Source organism: Sciurus vulgaris, assembly GCF_902686455.1.
Source record: "Sciurus vulgaris genome assembly, chromosome: X".
NCBI classification, from domain to species: Eukaryota; Metazoa; Chordata; class Mammalia; order Rodentia; family Sciuridae; genus Sciurus; species Sciurus vulgaris.
Window position 1 is genome coordinate 75,018,439 of NC_136471.1, and position 21,719 is coordinate 75,040,157.

The following is a 21,719-nucleotide window of genomic DNA, read 5'->3' on the forward strand; positions in this document are numbered from 1 at the left end:
CAAGAAACTTATAAAATGTATACCTGTTCCCACAATAAACGAGTTTGCAGGCTGCTCGCCACAAGCCTGCTTCCACCCAACTCCCGGAGTCTGGGGCCTTGACTCCGTGGCTCTTACCTGTGCCTGAGCTAGCCTGGTACCCCTACATACTGGTAGTCTTTCTCCTGTTCTTTCTCCTTTTCTTCTTCCTCTTCCTCCTACACCTTTTTATTTTTTCCCTTATTTTTCATCTTTATTGGTGCATTATACGTAACAGTGGCATTCATTTTACTATATTTTACTATATTTATAAATAATTTGATCAGTCTCATTCCTTAGTACTTTTCCTTTTCCTCCCTTCTTCCCCATTTTTTCTTATATTGAGCTAAAATGTGTCAACCTGCAGCTTTTATCCATTGATTCTATTTCTATCCTCTGCTTTCTGCTCATATAAACCAATCTTATTAACACAGCAGTGTCCTGCAATTATTTAAATATGACTGTTCCTCACCTGGAGAATTCACTGGTTCTCATTTATTTTTCTGTAGGCACATTGTCTCATCTCGGTTATCTAGAACTGATCACAATTTCTAGGTTATCTTCCCTCACCCATAGTGCTGTAGCAAATGGCCATATAAATGGGAATTAGGAACTCCATTTCTTATTTAAAAGTGAGTGTTCACTAGAGACAAACTGACAAAAATACAGTTACCTCATACTAGGCAAAGGTGCCAAAAACATACATTGGAGAAAAGATAGCCTCTTAAACAAATGAGGCTGCAAAAACTGGAAATCCATAGAGAACAGAATGAAATTTGACCCCTGTCTCTCACCCTACAAAAATAAACTCAAAGTAGATAAACAACTAGAAAATAGATCAGAAACCCTGCCACACTAGAAAAAAATGAAGGCCCACCACTTCAACATTTCAGCTCAGGAACTGACTTCCTTAAGAAGATCCCTAAAGCACAGGAAGTAAAATCAAAAATCAATAAATGGGTTGTCATCAAACAAAAAAGCTTCTTCACAGCAAAGGGAAAAATCAAGTACGTGACAAGAGAGCCTACAGAATGGGAGAAAATCTTTACCACCAGCACCTCAGGTAGAGCATTAATTTCCATGATATGTAAAGAATTCAAAAAATTTAGCACCACAAAACAAAAACTTAATCAATAAATGGGCAAAGGAACTGAGCAGACACTTCTCAGAATACAAATGGTCAACAAATGTATGAAAATATGTTCAACCTCTCTAGCAATTAGAGAAATGCAAACTAAAACTACATTGAAATTCACCTCTATCCAGTCAGGAGGGCAATTAACAAGAATACAAGCAACAGCTGGGCACGGTGGCACATGCCTGTAATCCCAGTGGCCTGGGAGGCTGAGGCAGGAGGTTCAAGAGTTCAAAGCCAGCTCCAGCAAAAGGGAGGTGCCAAGCAACTCAGTAAGACCCTATCTCTAAATAAAATACAAAATAGGGCTGGGGATATGGCTCAGTGGCTGAGTAACCCTGAGTTCAATCCTCGGTACCCCCCCCAAAAATAATACAAGTAACAATAAGAGTGGGAGAAAAGGTATACTCATACATTGCTGGCAAAGCAATGTAGGGATTCCTCAGAAAACTAGGAATGGAAACACCATTTGACCCAGCTCTCTTACTCCTCAGTATATATCCAAAGAACTTAAAATCAGCATACTACAGTGATGCAGCCACATCAATACTTATAGCAGCTCAATTCACAGTAGCTAAGCTATGGAACCAACCTAGGTGCCCTTCAACAGATGAATGGATAAAGAAAATGGGGTATATATACACAATGAAGTATTACTCAACTGTAAAGCAGAATGACTTTATGACATTTGTCAGTAAATGAATGGATATCAAGACGATCATACTAGGTGAAATAAGCCAGGCCTCAAAAGTGAAAGGTCAAATGTTTTTGCTGATATGTGGAAGCTAACCCAAAATAAGGGGAGAGATGGGAAGAATAAATATTCAGTAAATTAGACAAAGGGAATGAAGGGAAAGGAGTGGGATAGGAAAAGAAAAGACAGTGGAATGAATCTGAAATAATTTTACTATGTATATAAATGAATACACCATAATGAATCCCACCATCATGTACATTCATAAGAATGGGGTCCTAATTAGAATAAGATATATCCCATGCTTATGTAGTTATATGAGAATGAATTCTACTGTCATGTATGACTGAAAAGAACCAAAAATTAACATAAAAAGTGTTCACAAAGAGTTGATAAATTTTTGAGGAGATAAATGTGTTTAATGTGACTTAAACATTATGCAGTGTATACATGTATCAAACATTACATGTGCATTTAATATGCACAACTTTTATGTTTCTGTGTATCAGTTAAAAATAAAAGCAAATTAAGCAAGTGTTCAGCTTTAGGTAGGAAGAGATATGCCAAAGAGCAACTTATCAGCTATTCTTCATTAAGATTGGTCTCCAAGCCACTCTGTTCTCTCTTACTCCATTTAAAAGAGATATTGGCCCAATTCAAGGCCTAGTGGTATCAGTGCAGTTAGGTAACATTCATGTGTAAATTCCTGAAGTCACAAGGTGACCCATCATATATTCTTGCTTATTCTTGTATTTGTATTGTCAGAGTATATACCTTTTTCATTCTTTTTTAAAAAACTTGATTATATTTACTTTTTTATGTGGTGCTAAAGATCAAACCAGGGCCTCACACATGCTAGGCAAGTGCTCTACCTCTGAGCCACAGTTCCAGCCCTTTTTCATGCATTCTTAATCAGGATTCTTTAACTGGGGGGAGAAACAAGAAATAAGGACTTGGTATCTGTCTCCAGGCTTGTGTATTAGAAAAACGAAAAAAAAATCATATGGTCAGACTTTTAGCACAGAGAAAATGTGACAGTTTTAACAAAGTGCATACAAATGATCATTAAAAGGAGAATTTTTAAAGAATTTTTTTTGTAAAAATAGACCTGCATGTGAAAACAAAATATGAACGATGAAGGGTCTGAAGAAATGACACCCATGACAGTCTCATTCTCTGTTTGGATTTTTCCCCATTTTTTTTCTCTGACCCTTAACTGTTAATTATTATGTACAAAGATCAGCTTAATTTAACAGCTTCTCAAGACTGAGAGCTTGTAATTTCTGTTTACCTTAGCACCTAGTACAAGTGCACACAGATGGTGGTGGTGAGTAAAGACAGGTAGGCCTCATTTTGTACAAATGGCATTCTAAATCAAAGTGATATATAACTCACAGTAAGCTAGCAAGGAATGTTTGGGGAGATAGAAATGGGGTGTGGAAGAAGCTCTAGAGGCTAGAATCTAGTCCCAATTCTATCACTAACTTGATCTATGACCTAGCAAATCATTTGCAACTACTTCAGTCCATTTTCCCTTCATTTGTAAAATGAGGTAGATAAACCAGATAGTCGCTGAAGTTCATTCCAGTTTGATATTCTCTGAAATCTTATTTCAGAAATAATAATAATAGTAATAATAATAATAATAATAAATATTCATTGAGTATTTACCTCATGCTACATACTATGCAGAGCAGCATCTATATGCATGAACTCATTTAATTTTTAACAGTACCTACCTCACAAGGTTACTTGAGAATTAAGAAGCTTGCTCGGGGTCACAAAATAGTGCAACTGGGCTTCTAACTCAGTCTGACATCAATGCTGGCATGCAACATCCACACTGTCTTACCTCCAAATAAATCAAAAGCTTTGCATTTAAAGACATCCTACAGCAAATAGCTATGAAAGTAATACAGTCCCCAAGTTAACAATGGTTCACCTTAAGATTTTTCAACTTTATGATCATGTGAAAGTATACCCATGCAACCATTCTTTTTTCATTTTCAGTAAAATATTAAGTAAATCATGAGATATTCACCATTTGATTACAAAATGGGCTTTTCGTTAGATATTTTGCCTAATTGAAAGCTAATGTAGGTGTTCTGAGCATGTTTAAGACAGGCTAGACTAAGCTATATTGTTTGGTAATTTATGCATATTAAAAACATTTTCCATTTACTGATATTCTCAACATATATGATAAACTTATCAGGATGTAACCTCATTGTCAGTCAAAAGGCATTTGTAATCATCTCCTAATTTATCAGCTTTTAAGTTCTTCATGCCATGTTATATAACTCAGGTGTTTCTATTCATTGGGTTTTTGAAAAAATCAAGTTATAACTGTTTGTTGAATGAGTGGAAATTCTTAATTATTAATAGCTTAAGATGAAGGAAGATAAGAAAGGATGGAATTTAATCATCCTAGGCTGGTGGTTTTCTGAATTGCCACTATATAAATTGCTCAAAGATGATGCTGTAGGAAAAAATGTTCTAAAATATTAATTTTGATATTTCTTCTCTTTTCTCTCTCTCTCTCCCCACTCCCTCTCTCCCTTCCTCCTCACCCCTTCCACAGTGACTGTTTTGAGTCCAGCAGAAAAAGGTAAGTGTATGTTGCAAATTTTATGAAGACTGTATCATTCTTTCTCATAGTGAACTGCATAAATTTGAGCAACTTTCTCAGAAATACAGTTAGGTGATTGGAAAGTTTAGGATGATGTTTTTCAGGAAACTTACCCAGAAATAGAGCAGAACACATTTTCAGTGGCCCCTTTGTCAATATGACAGGGGTTAAAAATTACCAGGATTTATGATAGAAAAGGACAGAAGTAACCATTCTGTCTGCCATAGTGACTCTAGACCCACTTTTGGTCCATCATTAGTGTCCCAGTTACGTGGTCTTTTGTCATCCATTCCTTCTTCATGGCATAGAATAAGGGACCCAGAGGGAGTCCCAAGGGCTAAGTCCTTTACTGTTACAGTTCCAGTATATTTACTGTGCTCCTCTCTACTCCTCACCACTGTTTTGACTTTACCTGCAATTCATAACTCCTTTCTCAAGTTGTTCAGGCATTTTTCCATTAAAAAGTGTAAGCTAAGCATGAGTCTTAATAACCTTTAGCTTTACATTATTTTGTCAGTGGTAGCCAGAGTATGTATGTAGCCACATTCTATTGCCATTTTTAATTCTAATTTTATGAGAATTAATTGTTATAATTCATTAATACTGGCATTCATATTCTGCTGTTTCAAAGCTTCAGTGGGCTATTACTCATTTAATGGAACAGTTTGCTTTAGAGAGAACAGAGCAGTGTGATCTAGAGATAATAGATCATGTTAGTAAAAAGTGTGTATTCTAGAGCTAGACTGAATGAAAATCCTGGCTCTGCTACTTCCTAATAAATTATTATAATTCCTTGTGCTCGTTTTATTTGTATATTGAATAGAAATAATAATACTACCTAATTCTTAGAGTTGTTATGAAAACATAATGAATTAAGAACATTAAACACTTAGAACAGATATGAACAAAGCACATCCAGGTAACTCAATAAACATTTACTATTATTGTTATAGAATTAGAGAGCAAGTCTTAAGTTGCTTCAGATTTTTATGCATGGTTCCTTTTTTTCCTTGAGGTCAGAAATCATCTTCTATATGTAAATATTAAATAATTATAAATAAATGTTTTCCACAATAAGCTTTCAAGACAAGTCAGGTGGGGGCTTAGATATGATGTTTAACAATAAGAGGAATAATGACAATAATATTCTATGTATTAATAGAAACTGCAATTTATTTTGTGGGGTACCCTGCTAAGTATCATATATATATATATATATATATATATATATATATATATATATATATATGTAATATCCTTCAATATATATATTAACACAATGATGTAGATATTCTTATATGCATTTTATATAGATGGAAACTGGAATTAGAGAAAAGTTATCCCAGGCTATGTAACTAATGAGAGGTAGGATTCAAACCTAAAATTGTTTGACCTCAAAGCCCATGTTCTTAAGCAAATCTGCATTTGTGTTTTACTTTTCACTCTGCAACTCCCAGTTTTGCCTAGTGAAGCTCCTTAATCAGAAACTTGATGCTCAATTACTTTTTTCCAGTGTCCAAAGTAGTATATCTTCATTTTTGCAAGTTATCAATGTACTTAACTACATATGTGTGAAGTATTATTTGTAAGTCCAATGCAGTTAAATACCTTTCTGATAGCATCAATTCAGTTAACAGAATTTGGGTTCTCTAGAAGATTGTTTCAAAAGTGTATGATTTTTATCATCTCTTTTGACTCTAAGATTCTATGATTCCCAATTGCATCTCCTGACATTTCTTAAATTTATTAGCACAGTAAAACTAAGATTAGATTTTGCTTCTTCATTCTGTAGTGGAGTGTTAATAGGACAAAGCAGAGAACTTAGGAGACTGAAAATTTAAATTGGAGTTCTAATTGTCATTTACTAGCTCTATGACCTTTGGAAAGTAACTCAACTTCTCTGAATCTCAATTTTTATAAAATGAGGCTAGTTTAATGACATCTTATGGTTTTACTGTAAGCTGGTGAAAGTATGTAGCAATAGTCTGCTTTGTAAATGTTAAGTATTAACAATCTCACTTGTTACTTTGTTTATATGTCAGTATTTTCAAAGATAGTAGACTATGTAAACTAAAATAATATTCAATTGTAACCAGAAAGTCAAAGGTTAACTTGTAAAGAACTTCTGAACGTAACACTAGGGCATGTTACTAAGGAATGCTATGAAATTACCTAATCAGAATGTATTAGACACCCAACTATCTGGCATAAATCAGTGAGCCTTGCCTAGAAACAGACCATTAGTCTAATGATTATTTGAGGTCCCCACTAATCCTCTGAATCTGAGGCATGTTTCAAACAACACTGCACTATTAAAATAGAATAAAATGTATTGTATGACCGTCAGTAGGAATATTGTTTGGCAGAGGCAAAGAAAATATAAGTCAAAGAAATGAAAGTCTCAAATCACATAACTTTTCATTCATCTCTAAAGTTTAAGAAAGCCATAATCAAACATACTGCAAAAGGTTTTCCATTTCTTAATAGGAAAGACAATAGAATGGATTGGACATAACTTTCCAATGCTCATATATGAACATGCCTCCAATGAAACTCCACATCATGTACAACCATTAGAATGGGATCCTAATTAGAATAAGTTATACTCCTTGTTTATATAATGTCAAAATACACTATACTGTCATGTATATCTACAAAGACCAAATAAAAACAGGTTTTGATTTTCTTGTCTATTTAGTGGCTCTTAAAGAGTGTTTCCCAAAAATTCATGTCTACCTGAAACTGAATTCATGTGTCCTTTTTTGGAAATAGGATCTTTCCAGATGCAATCAAGAGGAGGTTATGACCTCCTCTTGGAGTCCTAATACACTCACTAGTGTCCTTATAAGAAGATGAAAATTTGAATATACAGATACACGCAGAGAAAAGACAGCCATGTGAAGATAGAGGCAGAGATTGGAGTGAGGGTGCCACAAACCAAGGAATACTAACGACTGTCAGCAACCATCAGTAGCCAGTAAGAGGCAAAGAAAGATCCAACCGTGGAGCCTTCTGCAAGAACATGGTCCTGCATACATCTTAATTTCAGATGTCTAGCTTCCAGAACTGTGAGAGAATAAATTTCTTTTAAGCTACCCAGCTTGTGGTAATTTATTAATTTGTTACCACAACTCTAGGAAACTAATACAGTACATGATAAATTACATCTGTAATATACTATTAAGAGTACTATAATAGCCTGGTATGTTGGAACATACCATAATCTCAACTTCTCAGGAGACAAGTTTGAGGCCAGCCTGGACAACTTAGTAAGACCTTGTCTCAAAATAAAAAATAAAAAGGGATGGAGATGGAACTCAATGGCACAGCCTCCCTGGGTTCAATCCAGAAAAAAAGGCATTGTAGCAGAAGCAAAGAAGCAGAAAAGCAAAGACTTTGGTGTCAGACCTACCTGGGGTTAAGTCACCTTTGCCACTTACCATGTATATTATCATGGGGATGTTTTAGTCAGCTTTTTTTGCTGCTTTGACCAAAAGATCTGACAAGAACAATTTTAGAGGAGGAAAAGTTTTGGAGGTCTCAGTCTATAGATAGCTGACTCCTTGGGGCCTGAGGTGGGTCAGAATATCATGGTAGAAGGATGTGGCAGAGGAAAACAGCTCAGGACATGGCACCAGGACACAGATGAGAGACTAGGCTTACCCTGAATAAAATGTACACCCCAAAGGCACGCCCCCATCAACTACCTCCTGCGGCCACACTTAACCTGCTTACAGTCACCACCAGGTTACTTCCTATCAGGGGATTAATGTACTGATTACATTAAGATTTTTTTAACCCAGTCATGTCACCTCTAAACTTTTTGTATTGTCTCACACATGAACTCTTGGGGAATACCAAATATCTAAACCATAACAAGGGAACTTAATCGAAGTCTAACCTTCCTCCTCTGTGAAATAGAGATGATACTTACTTTTCATGGTTATTTTGAGCATGAATGAGATGATGTATTTGTTTTTTGTTGTTGTTGTTGTTTTTTGCAGTGCTGGGGATTGAACCCAGGGCCTTATGCTTGCAAGGCAAGCACTCTACTGACTGAGCTATCTCCCCAGCCCTGAATGAGATGATATATGCTTCTTAGTATGTTGCCTGGAATGTGCTAAGTACAAAACAAATAGTAGTGAATACTAGTACTATATGATTGCTATTACTATTGGTGTTAACATTGGAGCAGACCTGAAAGATCTTTCTTCTAACAAACATATTTCTGTACTATAATTGCTTATGATTCCTCTAGTGAATAGATGGTCAAAATCCATGCATTCATATCGTATAGGTAGATCAGTTGAGATCCAAAGAAGTAAAATGTGCTGACCTAGTCATGCTGACTAATGCATAGAAAGGACTAAAGCCCAGGTCATCTGAACCACAGTTCAGAATATTACATATTATGTCAGCCTTGTTTATACTCAGAAAATTTTAAAGATATAATTCTACATGTTCTTCCATAGAGCATACTAAAAACCATGATAATGTATTTATTTTGCTTTTATAAATATATTACAAAGATGATCTCATTCAGCATGGTACTATTTCTATTTTGAAGATTTTAGCTGGATTTGAGATGAGGTGGAGTTCAGGAATCTAGTAGGGTCCAAGTATGGGGAAAGGCTAAGAGAAGAACTTAAAAACAAAATGGACTTCAGGCATTATCCATCACACAATTCACATATAATTAAGAGTAATACATTGCCCACAGTTGCTCATCTTCAAAAAGGGGCTTTAATCATGTTAAACAAAAGTTCAACTAAATTCTCTATAAATTCATTTGCATTTTCAAAGGTTTGCATACTAAATTCTCAGGTTTCTTCCTTAAATTTAAAATGCTTATAATTATCTATCTTCTCAGAAATCAATGGAGTTCCTAAATAATAAAACTTGTGAGCTGACTTGAGTCCCCCAAATTTGCATGTGAATTCCTAATCCCCAGTACCTCAGAATGTGACTGTATTTGGAGATAGAACCTTTAAAGGGGTCATTAAGTTAAAATAAGGTCACTATGGTGGACCCTAATCCAATATGACTGATGCCCTTATAAAAGAAGGAAATTGGACATGGATACCAGAGGAAGACCATATGAAGATATGGGGAGAAGATGACCATCTCTATGCCAAGGTGAGAGGACTCAGAAGGAAGCAAACTTGTCAGCACCTTGAACTTAGACTTCTAGTTTCCAGTATTGTGAGAAAATACATTTCTGTCATTTAAGGCACTCAGTGGGTGGTACTTTATTATGGCCTAAGCAAACTGATACAAGAGCTTAATCAGGTTTCCATCTGAAAATCTAGACCATGAAAAAGCCTCTTTCTGTGCCCTTCTGAGTGACATATTAAACACCAACAGGGTTAAATGATACAGGGAGGAAAATGTTGGGGGTTAAATGGTACAGGGAGGAAAAAGTAGGGACCACAGCTTGATCTTCAGTTCCAGACTCTGTAGGAAATCTTCAGTGTGATTTTTAAGCAGTTATTTCAGGGCTCTCCATAATATACTGTTTTTGAAGAGACACCATGAGTTATGCAAACTATTCATCTGAGAAGGATTGCTGCCCAGAAGATATAAGTAATTCTAAAAATTCAACAACAAAAAATAATAAAGCAATTAAAAATGGACAAGAGATATAAACAGACATTTCCTCAAAGTAGACATACAGATAGCAAACAGGTGCATGAAAAAAATGCTCAGCATCACTGATCATCATGGTAATTGAAAACCACAATAAGATATTAATTCACTCCAATAAGAATGACTGTTATCAAGAAGACAAAAGTTAAACAAGTGCTGCTGAGAATGTGGAGAAAAGGGAATCCTTATACATTGCTGGTGTACATTAGTATAGCTATTATGGAAATCGTGTGAAGGATCCTCAAAAAATTAAAAATTTAACTACCATATGATCCAGCAATTCCACTCCTCAGCAAATATCCAAAGGAAATGAAAATCAGTATGTCAAAGAGACGTCTGTGCTCCCATGTTCATTGCAGCACTAGTCAATACCTAAGAAATGGAAACAACCTAAGTGTCCATCAAGTGATGAATGGATAAAGAAAATGTGATACATTTGCACAACGGAATACTATTCAACCATAGAAAGAGTGACATTCTGTCATTTGTGACATATAAATAGTAGTGCAGGTCATGTTAAGTGAAGTAACCCAGGCACAAAAAGACAAGTGCCACATGATCTCATTCATATATGAAATCTACAAAAGTCAATCACATAGAAATTGACAGTAGAATGGTAGTTAGTGAAGGCTGAGGAAAGAAAGGGGAGGGATGAGGGATGAGGGACAGATGAGGAAAGGTTGATCAATGGGACTAAGTTGCAGTTACATAGGAGTAAGAAGTTCTTGTGTGCATATTGCACAGTAGAGTAAGTAGAAAGATAGTGGTCATGTAGTGTGTATCTCAAAAAGCTAGAAGAAATGATACTGAATATTTTCACCATAAAGAAGAGATAATGTTTGAGGATATAGATTTAACCTGATTACACAGTGTATACATGTATTGAAATATTATGTAGTACCCCATTAGTATGTACAATTTTTGTGTTTTTAATGTATAGTTAAAATAAATTTAACTTTAAACATATACTATTTTATATTTATTATCGTAAAATTATTTTACAAAGAAGGTTTGGGGACAATATCCTCCTTTATAGGCTAACATAGTTCTAAAAGATTCTTTAGTATTAATATTTTCAAATTGAATCAATACAGAAATATAAAGATAAAAATTCAAGTCTTCCTCACAATGCTTCCTGTCCTATCACTATTTATAGACAACTATCATCTTTTGTTTGATTTGTATTCTAGATCTTTTTCTCTACATTTATATGCAAACATGTAAGCATGAACATGTATACTTGAACATGTATACTATGAACTTGATTTTTTTAATCAGATGATACTATATGTACTAGTCTATAACTTGATTTTTCATTTAATAATATGTAATAGATGCATTTCCATATTAGTACATACATATATATCTCATTTTTAATTTTTCTTAGAGTAGGGACATACTATGATTCATTCAACAATTCCCTAATGATGAACTTAAAGATAAAACTTCATTGTTGTTCATGATTATAAAAGTAATAGGAGGGGCTGGGGTTGTAACTCAGTGGTAGAGTGCTTGCTAGTACATGTGAGACTCTGGGTTCAATCCTTAGCACCACATAAAAATAAAGGTATTGTGTCCATCTACAGCTAAAAATTTTTTTAAAGTAATAGGACTTCATAAATACAAATAATACAGAAATTGGTAAAGTTGAAAGTATGTCTTTTATAATATTGGCAGGTTTAAGGATGGAGTAAGGTTTAGTGGTATCTATTGTACATATCTCTTAGTAAAATTTTTTAAAAATTTTTAGTTGTAGATGGACATAGTACATTTATTTTATTTATTTATTTTTATGCAGTGCTGAGGATCAAACCCAGTGCCTCACATATGCCAGTTGAGCACTCTACCACTGAGCCACAACCCCAGCCCCTCTCGGTAAAATTTTTAAAAAGTAAACATGCCTCTTTACATTTTCACAAACCTCTTTTGATAAAGCCACATATAAATGTACCATTTCAAAACTTTAACTTTGCTATGCTTCACTTTATCTCTCTCCATGGGCTGAGCTGTAACTTCTGTGTTCCTGTATCCTTCCCAACATGGTCCCTGCAATCTCCAATTTTATCAGGTTGCTGCTGGATGGGGGCATATACTGAGTTAAAATAATGAGATATCTATATATGATGAGCAATAGTGAAATAAATGCTCAGTCTCAGAATCATGATTTTACTTCCCACCCTAGCTGTGTACCTATTGACATTTCTTTTAATCCTACAGACCACTATTCCTAACATTTGAATATGACGACCAAGGAAAATGAAAATATTAGCTGGGATGTCATAATAAATAGTTGTCTGGTTTGCTGAATTTTAGAAAATCATAGATGAAAAGACAAAAGGAAAAGGCCCATTTTTAGATCTGTTTTTTTTTTTGTTTTTTGAGGTTTTTTTGGTCAAGTTTATTGAGGTAAAATTTACATACAATAGGAGTCACCCTTCTTTTTTTAGTGACCATTTTTAAAGTTTGTTTTAACTAGGTTTTAGGCATCATTTTTATCTTTGGAGGGTTTTTTTTAATTTTATTGTAAACAAATGGGATACATGTTGTTTCTCTGTTTGTACATGGCGTAAAGGCATACCATTTGTGTAATCATAAATTTACATAGAGTAATGTTGTTTGATTCATTCTGTTATTTTTTCCCTTCCCCCCACCCCTCCCACCCCTCTTTGGAGGGTTTTTTATTCTTTTTAGTTATGATACACCACCAGGGTACACCTGGACATAATCATAAAAACATGGAACACAACCTACTCCATTTCAGTCCCCAGCACTTCCTCCCTCCCCACTGCTCCCTGCCCTCCACTTCACAGTTCCTTTTCAGTCCACTTACAGTTTACTATTTATTTATTTAGTTAGTTTAGTCAGATTAACACTGTTCTTCCCATTTTCTTCCTCCTCAATCCCTTCATCCACTTTACTGATCTTTCCTCAACTTTGATGAAATTCTCTCTACCCTCTCTTTATTTTCCTTTTTCTCTTTCTTGTTTTTTACTCCCCTATCCCATCCCTTATTTTGGACTAGCTTCCACATATCATAGAAGACTTTTGACTTTTGGAGACTGGCTTATTTCATTTATCATGATAGTCTCCAGTTCCATCCATTTACCAGCAAATGCCATAATGTCATTCTTTTTTGTGGCTGAGTAATACTCCATTGTGTATATACACCACATTTTCCTTATCCATTCATTTGTTGAAGGGTACCTAGGTTGGTTCCATAGCTTGGCTATTCTGAATTGTGCTGCTATAAACACTGATGTGGCTGCATCATTGTAGTATGCTGATTTTAAATCTTTCAGATATATACTGAGGAGTGGGACAGCTGACTCATATTGTAGTTCCAGTCCTAGTTTTTTAAATCTCCATACTGCTCTTCAGAATGGTTGTACTAATTTTCAGTCCCACCAACAATGTAGGAGTGTACCTTTCCCCCCACATCCTCGCCAACATTTATTTATTATTTGTATTCTTGACAATTGCCATTCTGACTGGAGATGAAATCTCAATGTAGTTTTAATTTGCATTTCTGTAATTGCTAGAGATGTTGAACATTTTTTTCATACATTTGTTAACTGTATTTCTTCTTTTGAGAAGTGTCCATATAATTTTTTTGCCCATTTGTTAAGTATTTTTTTTTTTTTTTTTTTTGGTATTAAGTGTTTTGAGTTCTTTGTATCTTCTGGATATTACTGCCCTGAGGAGCAGGTGGCAAAGATTTTCTCCCATTCTGTAGGCTCTCTCTTCATGCTCTTGATAGTTTTCTTTGCTGTGAAGAAACTTTTTAATTTGATGCCATCCCACTTACTGACTTTATTTTATTTCTTTCACTATAGGTGTCTTTTCAAGGAAGTCATTTCCTGTGCTAACATGTTGGAGTGTTGGGCCTGCGTTTTCTTCTAGCAGTTGCAGGGTTTCAGGTCTAATTCCTAGTTCTTTGATACATTCTGAATTGACTTTTGTTCATGGTGAAAGGCAAGGGTTCAATTTCATTCTTTTCCATATGGATTTCCAGTTTTTCCAGAACCATTTGTTAAAAAGGCTGTCTTTTCTCCAATGTATGTCTTCTGCAGCTGTATCTAGTATCAAATAACTGTATTTATGTGGGTTTGTCTCTTTGTCTTTTATTTTATTCTTTTGATCTTTATCCCTGTTTTGGTGCCAGTACCATGTTGGTTTTTTTGTGCTGGGGATTGAACCCCAGAGTGCTTAACCACTGAGCCACATCCCCAGCCCTTTTTATTTGTTATTTTGAGACAGGGTCTCACTAAGTTGTTTAATGCCTTGTTAAGTTGCTGAGGCTGGCCTTGAACTTCAATCCTCCTGTCTAATTCTCCCAAGTTACTGGGATTACAGGTATGCCCCACCACAGCTGGCTTGATATGTTTTAATTTTAGATTTCTAGCTATCTTTTTTTTCCCTTTTTTGGTTCTGAGGGTTGAACTCAAGGGCACTTTACCACTAAGCTACCTCCTAGCCCTATTTATTTTATCTTATTTTGAGCTCTCTTAAAATTATTAAGTCACCAAGGGTCTCATTAGATTACTGAAGCTGGCCTCAAAGTTGGAATCCTCCTGCCTGCCTCAGCCTTCCTAGACAGGCATGGACCACAGTGCCTGACTTGCTTTCATTGTACTTAGAGAAGAGATGCTACATGATTTCATTCTTTAGAATTCGTTGGCATTTGCTTTGTGTTCCCCTTCATGGTCAAGTTTGGTAAACATGCCAAAAGAATCCATATTCTCAAAAAGAATCCATATTCTCTAATTGTTGAGTGCAGTGTTGTAAGTATGTCAATTAAGTGAAGGTTGTTAATCGTTTTGCTCAGTTTTGTATTTCCACTGAATTTTTTTTGCCTATTTCATCAGTTACTAAGAAATGGGTCTTATAATATCCTACCATAAGTATAAATATATCCATTTTTCATTTTAATTCTGTCTGGTTTTCATTTACGTATTTTGAAGTTATATTAATAGGTGCACACAAGATTGTTCATGCTTCCCGGAACATTCCACTCTTATCTTTGTGTTGTGTCCCTCTCTATACCTGGCAATACATTGTATGTACCTTAAAGTTTGTCTTCTCTGATATTAAAATAGTTGAAGGAAGGAAGGAAGGAAAGCGGGAAGGAAGGAAGAAAGACAGGCAGAATTGGTGCAGAGGGCATCATTAAGTGATCTTGATCAGACTATGCTCTGATTGATCATGCCCTCAGTTCTGTGTCTGGGAGATAGCTCCAGAGATGTCTCTCTGTCTCTGTCTCTCTCTCTCTAGTAATCCTCTAAGCTTATGATGACTAAAGTACTCCAGGGGTCTGAAATAGGATGTGGCAAATCTAGCCTCACATTTCAAGGGGGAGGAGAGAGGTTAGGTATGTTTAGGGCTGACAAAACTTGTATTGCTAGTTTTTAGATAAACATTCCTTAAATGATTAACACTGCCTACATGCAGATCTGATCAGTATCACAAAGTTTTAAATTATAAAGAGACAGGTAAAAATGAAGGCAGAGATGGTTTTCTCCTGCTTTCAGTTACCCATAGTATTTGTATGGGTCTAGGGAAAGAACCACTTCTTTTAATAAAGGCAGACTCTCTTGAATCCCTGTTACAGCTTCTTATTACAAAGGACCTAAATGTATTTGGGTCTCTTAACAAATGCAAAATGACTTGTGGTTCAAGAAAATGCTTATTTCTTAAAAGCAAATAATAAAAGTAGATAAAACCACAAAACAATATAGAACAAGGAAGGATTGTATGAGACTGTTAATCTACAAAAATTTGTCTAAAAAAGGGGAACGCACAGTCAGAAGACATATAAATCCAAATTCATAGCAAATGATTTAAAACTACTTTTTAAATGTTTCTCTCCTGAGTCAAAGGAATTTACTCCAGGAAATGGAACTGGATTCAGAGGAAGGGAGTTTTAAATCAGAGTCCTCTGAAAATCCAAAAACTCTTCTCAAAGTGAAAGGATTTTAAATGAAGTCCAGTCAGATTTCTGCCATTTAAATGGTTAAAGGGGTCTTTTATTTAATAGGTACCAGTGAGAGAGCTGTTTACAATGAGGGGGGGGTTGAGGAGAACACTCTAAAGAAATTTTAAGAAATAGAAATCATTCTCATTCAAAAGATCCGGAGCTGGGGAATATAATTTAGTGGTGGAGTGCTAGTCCTGGTCATTCAGTATTAGGATATAAACAGGAGTGTTCACTGCAATCATGGCTTAATCCAAAAGTTGTATCAAATAAAGTCCAGGGGGTAAGTGGCAGCTCACATGATCTAAAATTTTTAGAGCCAAATACAAAGTAAGGAAGGTTGAAATAGCAAAGGCAAACACGGAGGGAGGGAGAAAAGGAGGGAGAACTGTAGTAAGAGTGAGTGCAGGAGAGTCAGCTGGAGTGATCCTTCTTAAATGTGCAAGACAATGAGTTTTGACAAATAAAACAACATAATCACCACACCAATCAGAATATAGAACATTTACATTACCCCAAATTTTCCCCTCTCCCCCATTTGCAAGCAATCCTTCCACTCCCCACACCTGGCTACCATTGAACTGATTTTGTTTTTGTTCCTTACAGTTTTACCTGTTTCTTAATGTTATATAAATTGAATCATACAGCATGTAACCTTTTGTATTTGGCTTCTTTCACTTAGCAGTATACATTTTAAGATTCATCTGTTGCTACATTTATGAATGGTTTGTTCTTTTATTTTTTGCTGAGTATTTCATATTATAGATGTACCACAGTTCATGTTTTCATTCGCCAGTTTAGGAACATTTGGATTGTTTCTAGTTTGAGGTTATTTTGAATGGAGCTGATGAAAATATACATATACAGGCCTTTGTGGGAATATATGTTTTTATTTCTCTTGGGTAAATACCTAGGAGTGAGATTTCTGAGTCACATGGTAAGTATATGTTTAACTTTATACTTAACTGCCAAAGTGTTTCCCAATGTGGTTCTACCATTTTGCTTCCCCACCAGTGATTTATGAGAATTCCACTTTCTCTAAATCTTTACTATCACTTGCTGTTATCATCTCATTGCTTCATTTTGTTTTGTTTTTTGGTACCATTCTATTGGGTATGAAGTGGCATCTCCTTGTGGCTTTAATTTGTTCTTCTGTAATGACTAATGATGTTAAGCATCTCTTCATGTGGTTGTTTGCCATTGGTATATCTTCTTTTGTGAATTTGTCTGAATCTTTTGCCCATTTTTTTTACTGTTTGTCTTATTAGTGAGTTGTTCTTAAGCAAATCTAATTTCTTCCCATACAACAATATGAGGATCAAGTGGAGGAAATTTCCAGGAGGCATGTTTCTCCACAATATAAAGAAAATATGTTTAACAATTGGTTTTCCACAATAGAATATGCTTCCCATGAATTGATAAGTTCCCCATTATTTCAGGTGTTCCAATAAAAACTGGGTTACTGATTATTAGGGATAATGTAAAGCAGGTCTATGTGTATTCTAGGCCATTGTATCAAATAGCATCTAAGGTCCCATGAAACTCTGACAATTTATGATATTAAAAATAAAGGTGTGAGTATGTGGCTTGGTAGTAGAACCCTGGGTTTGGACCCCATCATTGCATAAAATAAAATAAAATAAAATAAAATAACATCATATTAAAGAGGTAGAGGATTTATTGGTTGCATCAACAAAAGGTAATACATTCTGAGGGAGGCAATCTGTGATTGGTAGAACCCCTGTCACTAACTCAACCAATGAGAATTGACTCACAAGCCAGGTGTGCTGGCGCATTCCTGTAATCCCAGTGGCTCGGGAGGCTGAGGCAGGAGGATGGCAAGTTCAAAGCCAGCTTCAGCAATTTAGCAAGGCAAATCGAGACCCTATCTCAAAATAAAAGTAGAAAGGGCTGGGGATGTGGCTTAGTGGTTAAGCACCTCTGGGTTCAATACCTGGTACTCCCCCACAAAAAAAAAAAATTGATTCACAAATCCCCAGCACCATGTAATCATGTAGACAATAGAGAGTCTCTGTTCCCCATTAGATTCCATTGTGAATATTCCTGACAACATGGAGGCAATGGGCTCTACTTAATCCATATTGTATATGTGGAATAATTATATCCCAACTATATATTTTAAACCAGCAAAGAAGCCCAAGATTATTCCCCAAAGTATGTTGCTTTGTGTACTTCTTTATCCCCAAGATGAATGAATCAATGAAATGCTGGACATCATAGAGAAGACTAGAAACAAATCATTCTTCTATTAACAAAGCCATTTAGTGTCTGCCCCTGAAGTTTGTGTAATTTTATTGCCCATATCTCAAAAGACAAAGCACTAAGATTTAAGAAGAAACAAGGGAGAACAAAATGAAATGGATGTTCTTAAGTCCTTAAAGTATGTCAGATACTTTCACATTTTTAAGTCAGTTAGTTCTCACAACAACCTTATCAGACAAGTATTTTAAATCATATGTATATATATATTTAAGTATATATTATAGGCATATTATATAAAATGTAGTTAAGCAATATTTTATATATTACATATATGCACACACGCCTATGAACATATACATATGATTGTATATATGTGATTTTTGGCAAGATTATTAAGTGGCAGATCTAGATTTCAAACCCATCATCTGATTCCAAGTCCATTGTGTTTTGCATAACACCTCAATGTCCAAAATGACTAAAAAACAGAAGTATCCTTAACATGGACATAGCAAAAACTGAATGGGACTATAATTCATACTCATAAATATATGAAGTCTGTTTATGTTGTTAGCTTGGCTTTGTTCACTAAATTCTGATGCATAAGGACTGAAAAAGTCTTTGAAACTTAAAAATGCTGCTTTGTGCTGGGGGGTAGAACGCTTACCTAGCATGCACCAGGCCCTAGATCCCATCCCAGCACTGCAAAATAAAGAAAGAAAAAAGAAAAGAAAAAGAAACAAAAGACTAAGTTTAATTTTAATATAATAAACTGAAGCCCCATTTCACTGTAGTGGCTTGCAAACTTATGGGACTCATTATACATCCAAGAACTGGCATAAACTGAAAACATAATGAGCTTCAGAAAGGTTTATACAAATTGATGAGCAGCATATACCTAATGGATAATTAAGAGAAATTGGGATACCTAACTTTTGAAGTTGATATTAATGAGGAAGATCATGCCCTTTCAAAACAATTCCATATGTTGGCACCAGAATTTGGTCCCACCATCAGAGAGACTCCTGGGGGATAACTTGCTAAACCTATGAAACAACTTGAGAAAATCTTAAATGCTAGGAGGTAGCTAAACCACAGGAACAACTCATGTGCAATTCTTATATTCTCATGAAGTATCCTTAAGCCCTTGGGTACAACCTATGGGCCTTTACCTCATTCTCTCCCTTCCTTCAAATAACTGAGAGACAAGTTCTAGCTCTTTGTTAGAGATTATAAGATAGTGAAAATAAGATAGTAAGCTCAAACATTAGAATCAACAACTCATTGTTAAGTGCTGAGCTCAAAGGGAGATGTGACTTGCTGACAAATTGCCCAAAATCATAATCTGATTCTATCCTGAGCTCAAATAGGGAGTATAGTGGGGTCTCTTTCAATTGCTAAAGCTATAATTGCTGTCCCTATTTGAATTACAGTGTGTGTTTTAGTCAGCTTTTTCATTGGTGTAACCAAAAGACCTGACAAGAACAATGTAGAGGAGGAAAAGTTTATTTTGGCTCATAGTTTCAGAGATCTTAGTCCATAAACCGCTGACTCCATATCTCTGGACTCAAGATGAGACAGAACATCATATCAAAAGGGCATGGTGGAGGAAAGCAACTCAGGACATAGCAAGAAGAAACAGAGAAAGCTCTGCTCACGAGGAGCAAAATATAAACCCCAAAGGCGCAACGCCAGTGACCAGCTTCCTCTAACCACACTCTACCTACCTAAAATTGCTGCCCAATTAATCTATATCAGTGGATTAAACCACTGATTAGGTTATACCTTTCAGTCTAATTTCACCTCTGGAAATTCTTGCATTTCTCACACATGAGCTTTTGGGGAACACCTTATCTATATCATAACTGTGTATAAATTGCAAGGTATTCCTCTTTCCCCATTTTCCTCCTCTACCAACCTAGGAGCTTTTAGTCATCAATTGACATGAAAGATATTACAGAAAAAATCTCTTTCTTAATTTTACAGTACTGGGGATTGAACGCAGACCCTCATACTTATCAGGCAAGGATTCTATCACCGAGCTACATCCCTAGCACAAAGTAATCTGATGCTAATAAGTAGCTATTTTCCTGTTCTATATCCTTGTCTTGCCTTACAGGAAAGTTACTTTGAAATGACCGAGCCATTCTTTATTATTTGTTTCTTCTTCCTTTTTTAAAAGATTATTTCTGGGCTGGGGATATAGCTCAGTTGGTAGAGAGCTTGCCTTGCAAACACAAGGCCCTGAGTTCAATCCCCAGCACCACAAAAAAAAAAAAAAAAGTTTCTTCCACTGCTGGAGATCAAACTCAGGGCCTCATACATGATAGACAAGTGCTTTTCCACTGAGTGACATCCCCATCCCTGTCGTTTTAAATTAAATAGTCTGACAATAGCTTTTAAAAAGCAAGCATTAGATGATGTATCACAGCAAAAACTCTTAGCATTTGTTTCTGAAAATATGTGGTAAAGTTGCTTTACTTTCATCTTTTTCCCACTTCGATGTTCATCTTATTTCATTCAGAGTAGTCTATGTGCTGCATTCATTCTTACTGACACAAGAATGTGTGCACAGACATTGCATACACACATTGCATACACATGCATGTGCATGCACACATACACACACACACACACACACACACACACACACACACACACACAGTCACTCATTTCCCAAGTAGTCCCTGGGAGCAACACCTAGAAAAGACATCGTGCTGGCCAAACATGTTGCTAATAACAAGTTTATGCTACTTCAAACATGTAATTTCAGATTCTGTAATTTTTATCCAGGTGTTTATGAATCATTATTTTAGGAATAAAGCTCAAGTAATCATTCTAATTTCAGAATCTATTACCATAATGAGCTATTCACATTGCAACACAGTGACTAAATGCAAACTACGTACTTAGGTGGATTTTTTCTTTGGCAGTTGGTCATGTTCCCTATGGCTTATTTCTGCTCCTCTTGCAAACATTTTCACCTTGTGAAATGGGAGAGAAAGAAAGCACATGTGCTCTCTCTCTTTCTCTCTCTCCCTCTCTCTCTTTCTCTCTCTTTTCAAGGACTTTTGGCTTTCATGTGGTAGGTAATCTTAGCTCCTGCAGCTTCTAATGCCTCCTGTCAGATAAGCAAAGGGTCTACTATGCTTTTTTACTTAAAATACAAAAACAAAGATGTTTCCCATTTCATTCCAATGTCAATGAGTCATGACAGTTCCAGGATACAGTTCATAAACTGTTCAATTTCTCTGAAACCTCACTGGAGTATCATACTTAAAAGAAAGATTTGCTGTCCTTGTAGTTTATAAAGATGATTATTTTAGATATAAATATTAATCATAAAGAAATATGTTGGGGCTAGGGAGATAGCTTAGTCGGTAGAGTGCTTGCCTTGCAAACACAA

The 21,719-nt window shown here is 35.6% G+C and overlaps 1 protein-coding gene across 2 annotated transcripts in view; it reads left to right on the plus strand.

Moving 5' to 3' along the window:
• The window catches only part of ZDHHC15 (zDHHC palmitoyltransferase 15), a gene marked incomplete at its 5' end in the record, with an annotated part of 92,977 nt that overhangs the window by 16,046 nt on the left and 55,212 nt on the right, over positions 1-21,719 (plus strand). The window contains one exon of one of the 2 annotated variants that reach the window (XM_079123069.1): positions 4,429-4,455. The exons of the other annotated variant lie outside the window; for it this stretch is intronic. Within the exon in view, the coding sequence (XP_078979195.1) occupies positions 4,429-4,455 (27 nt within the window). The remainder of the gene's footprint in view (positions 1-4,428; positions 4,456-21,719) is intronic. 2 annotated transcript variants of the gene reach the window in all.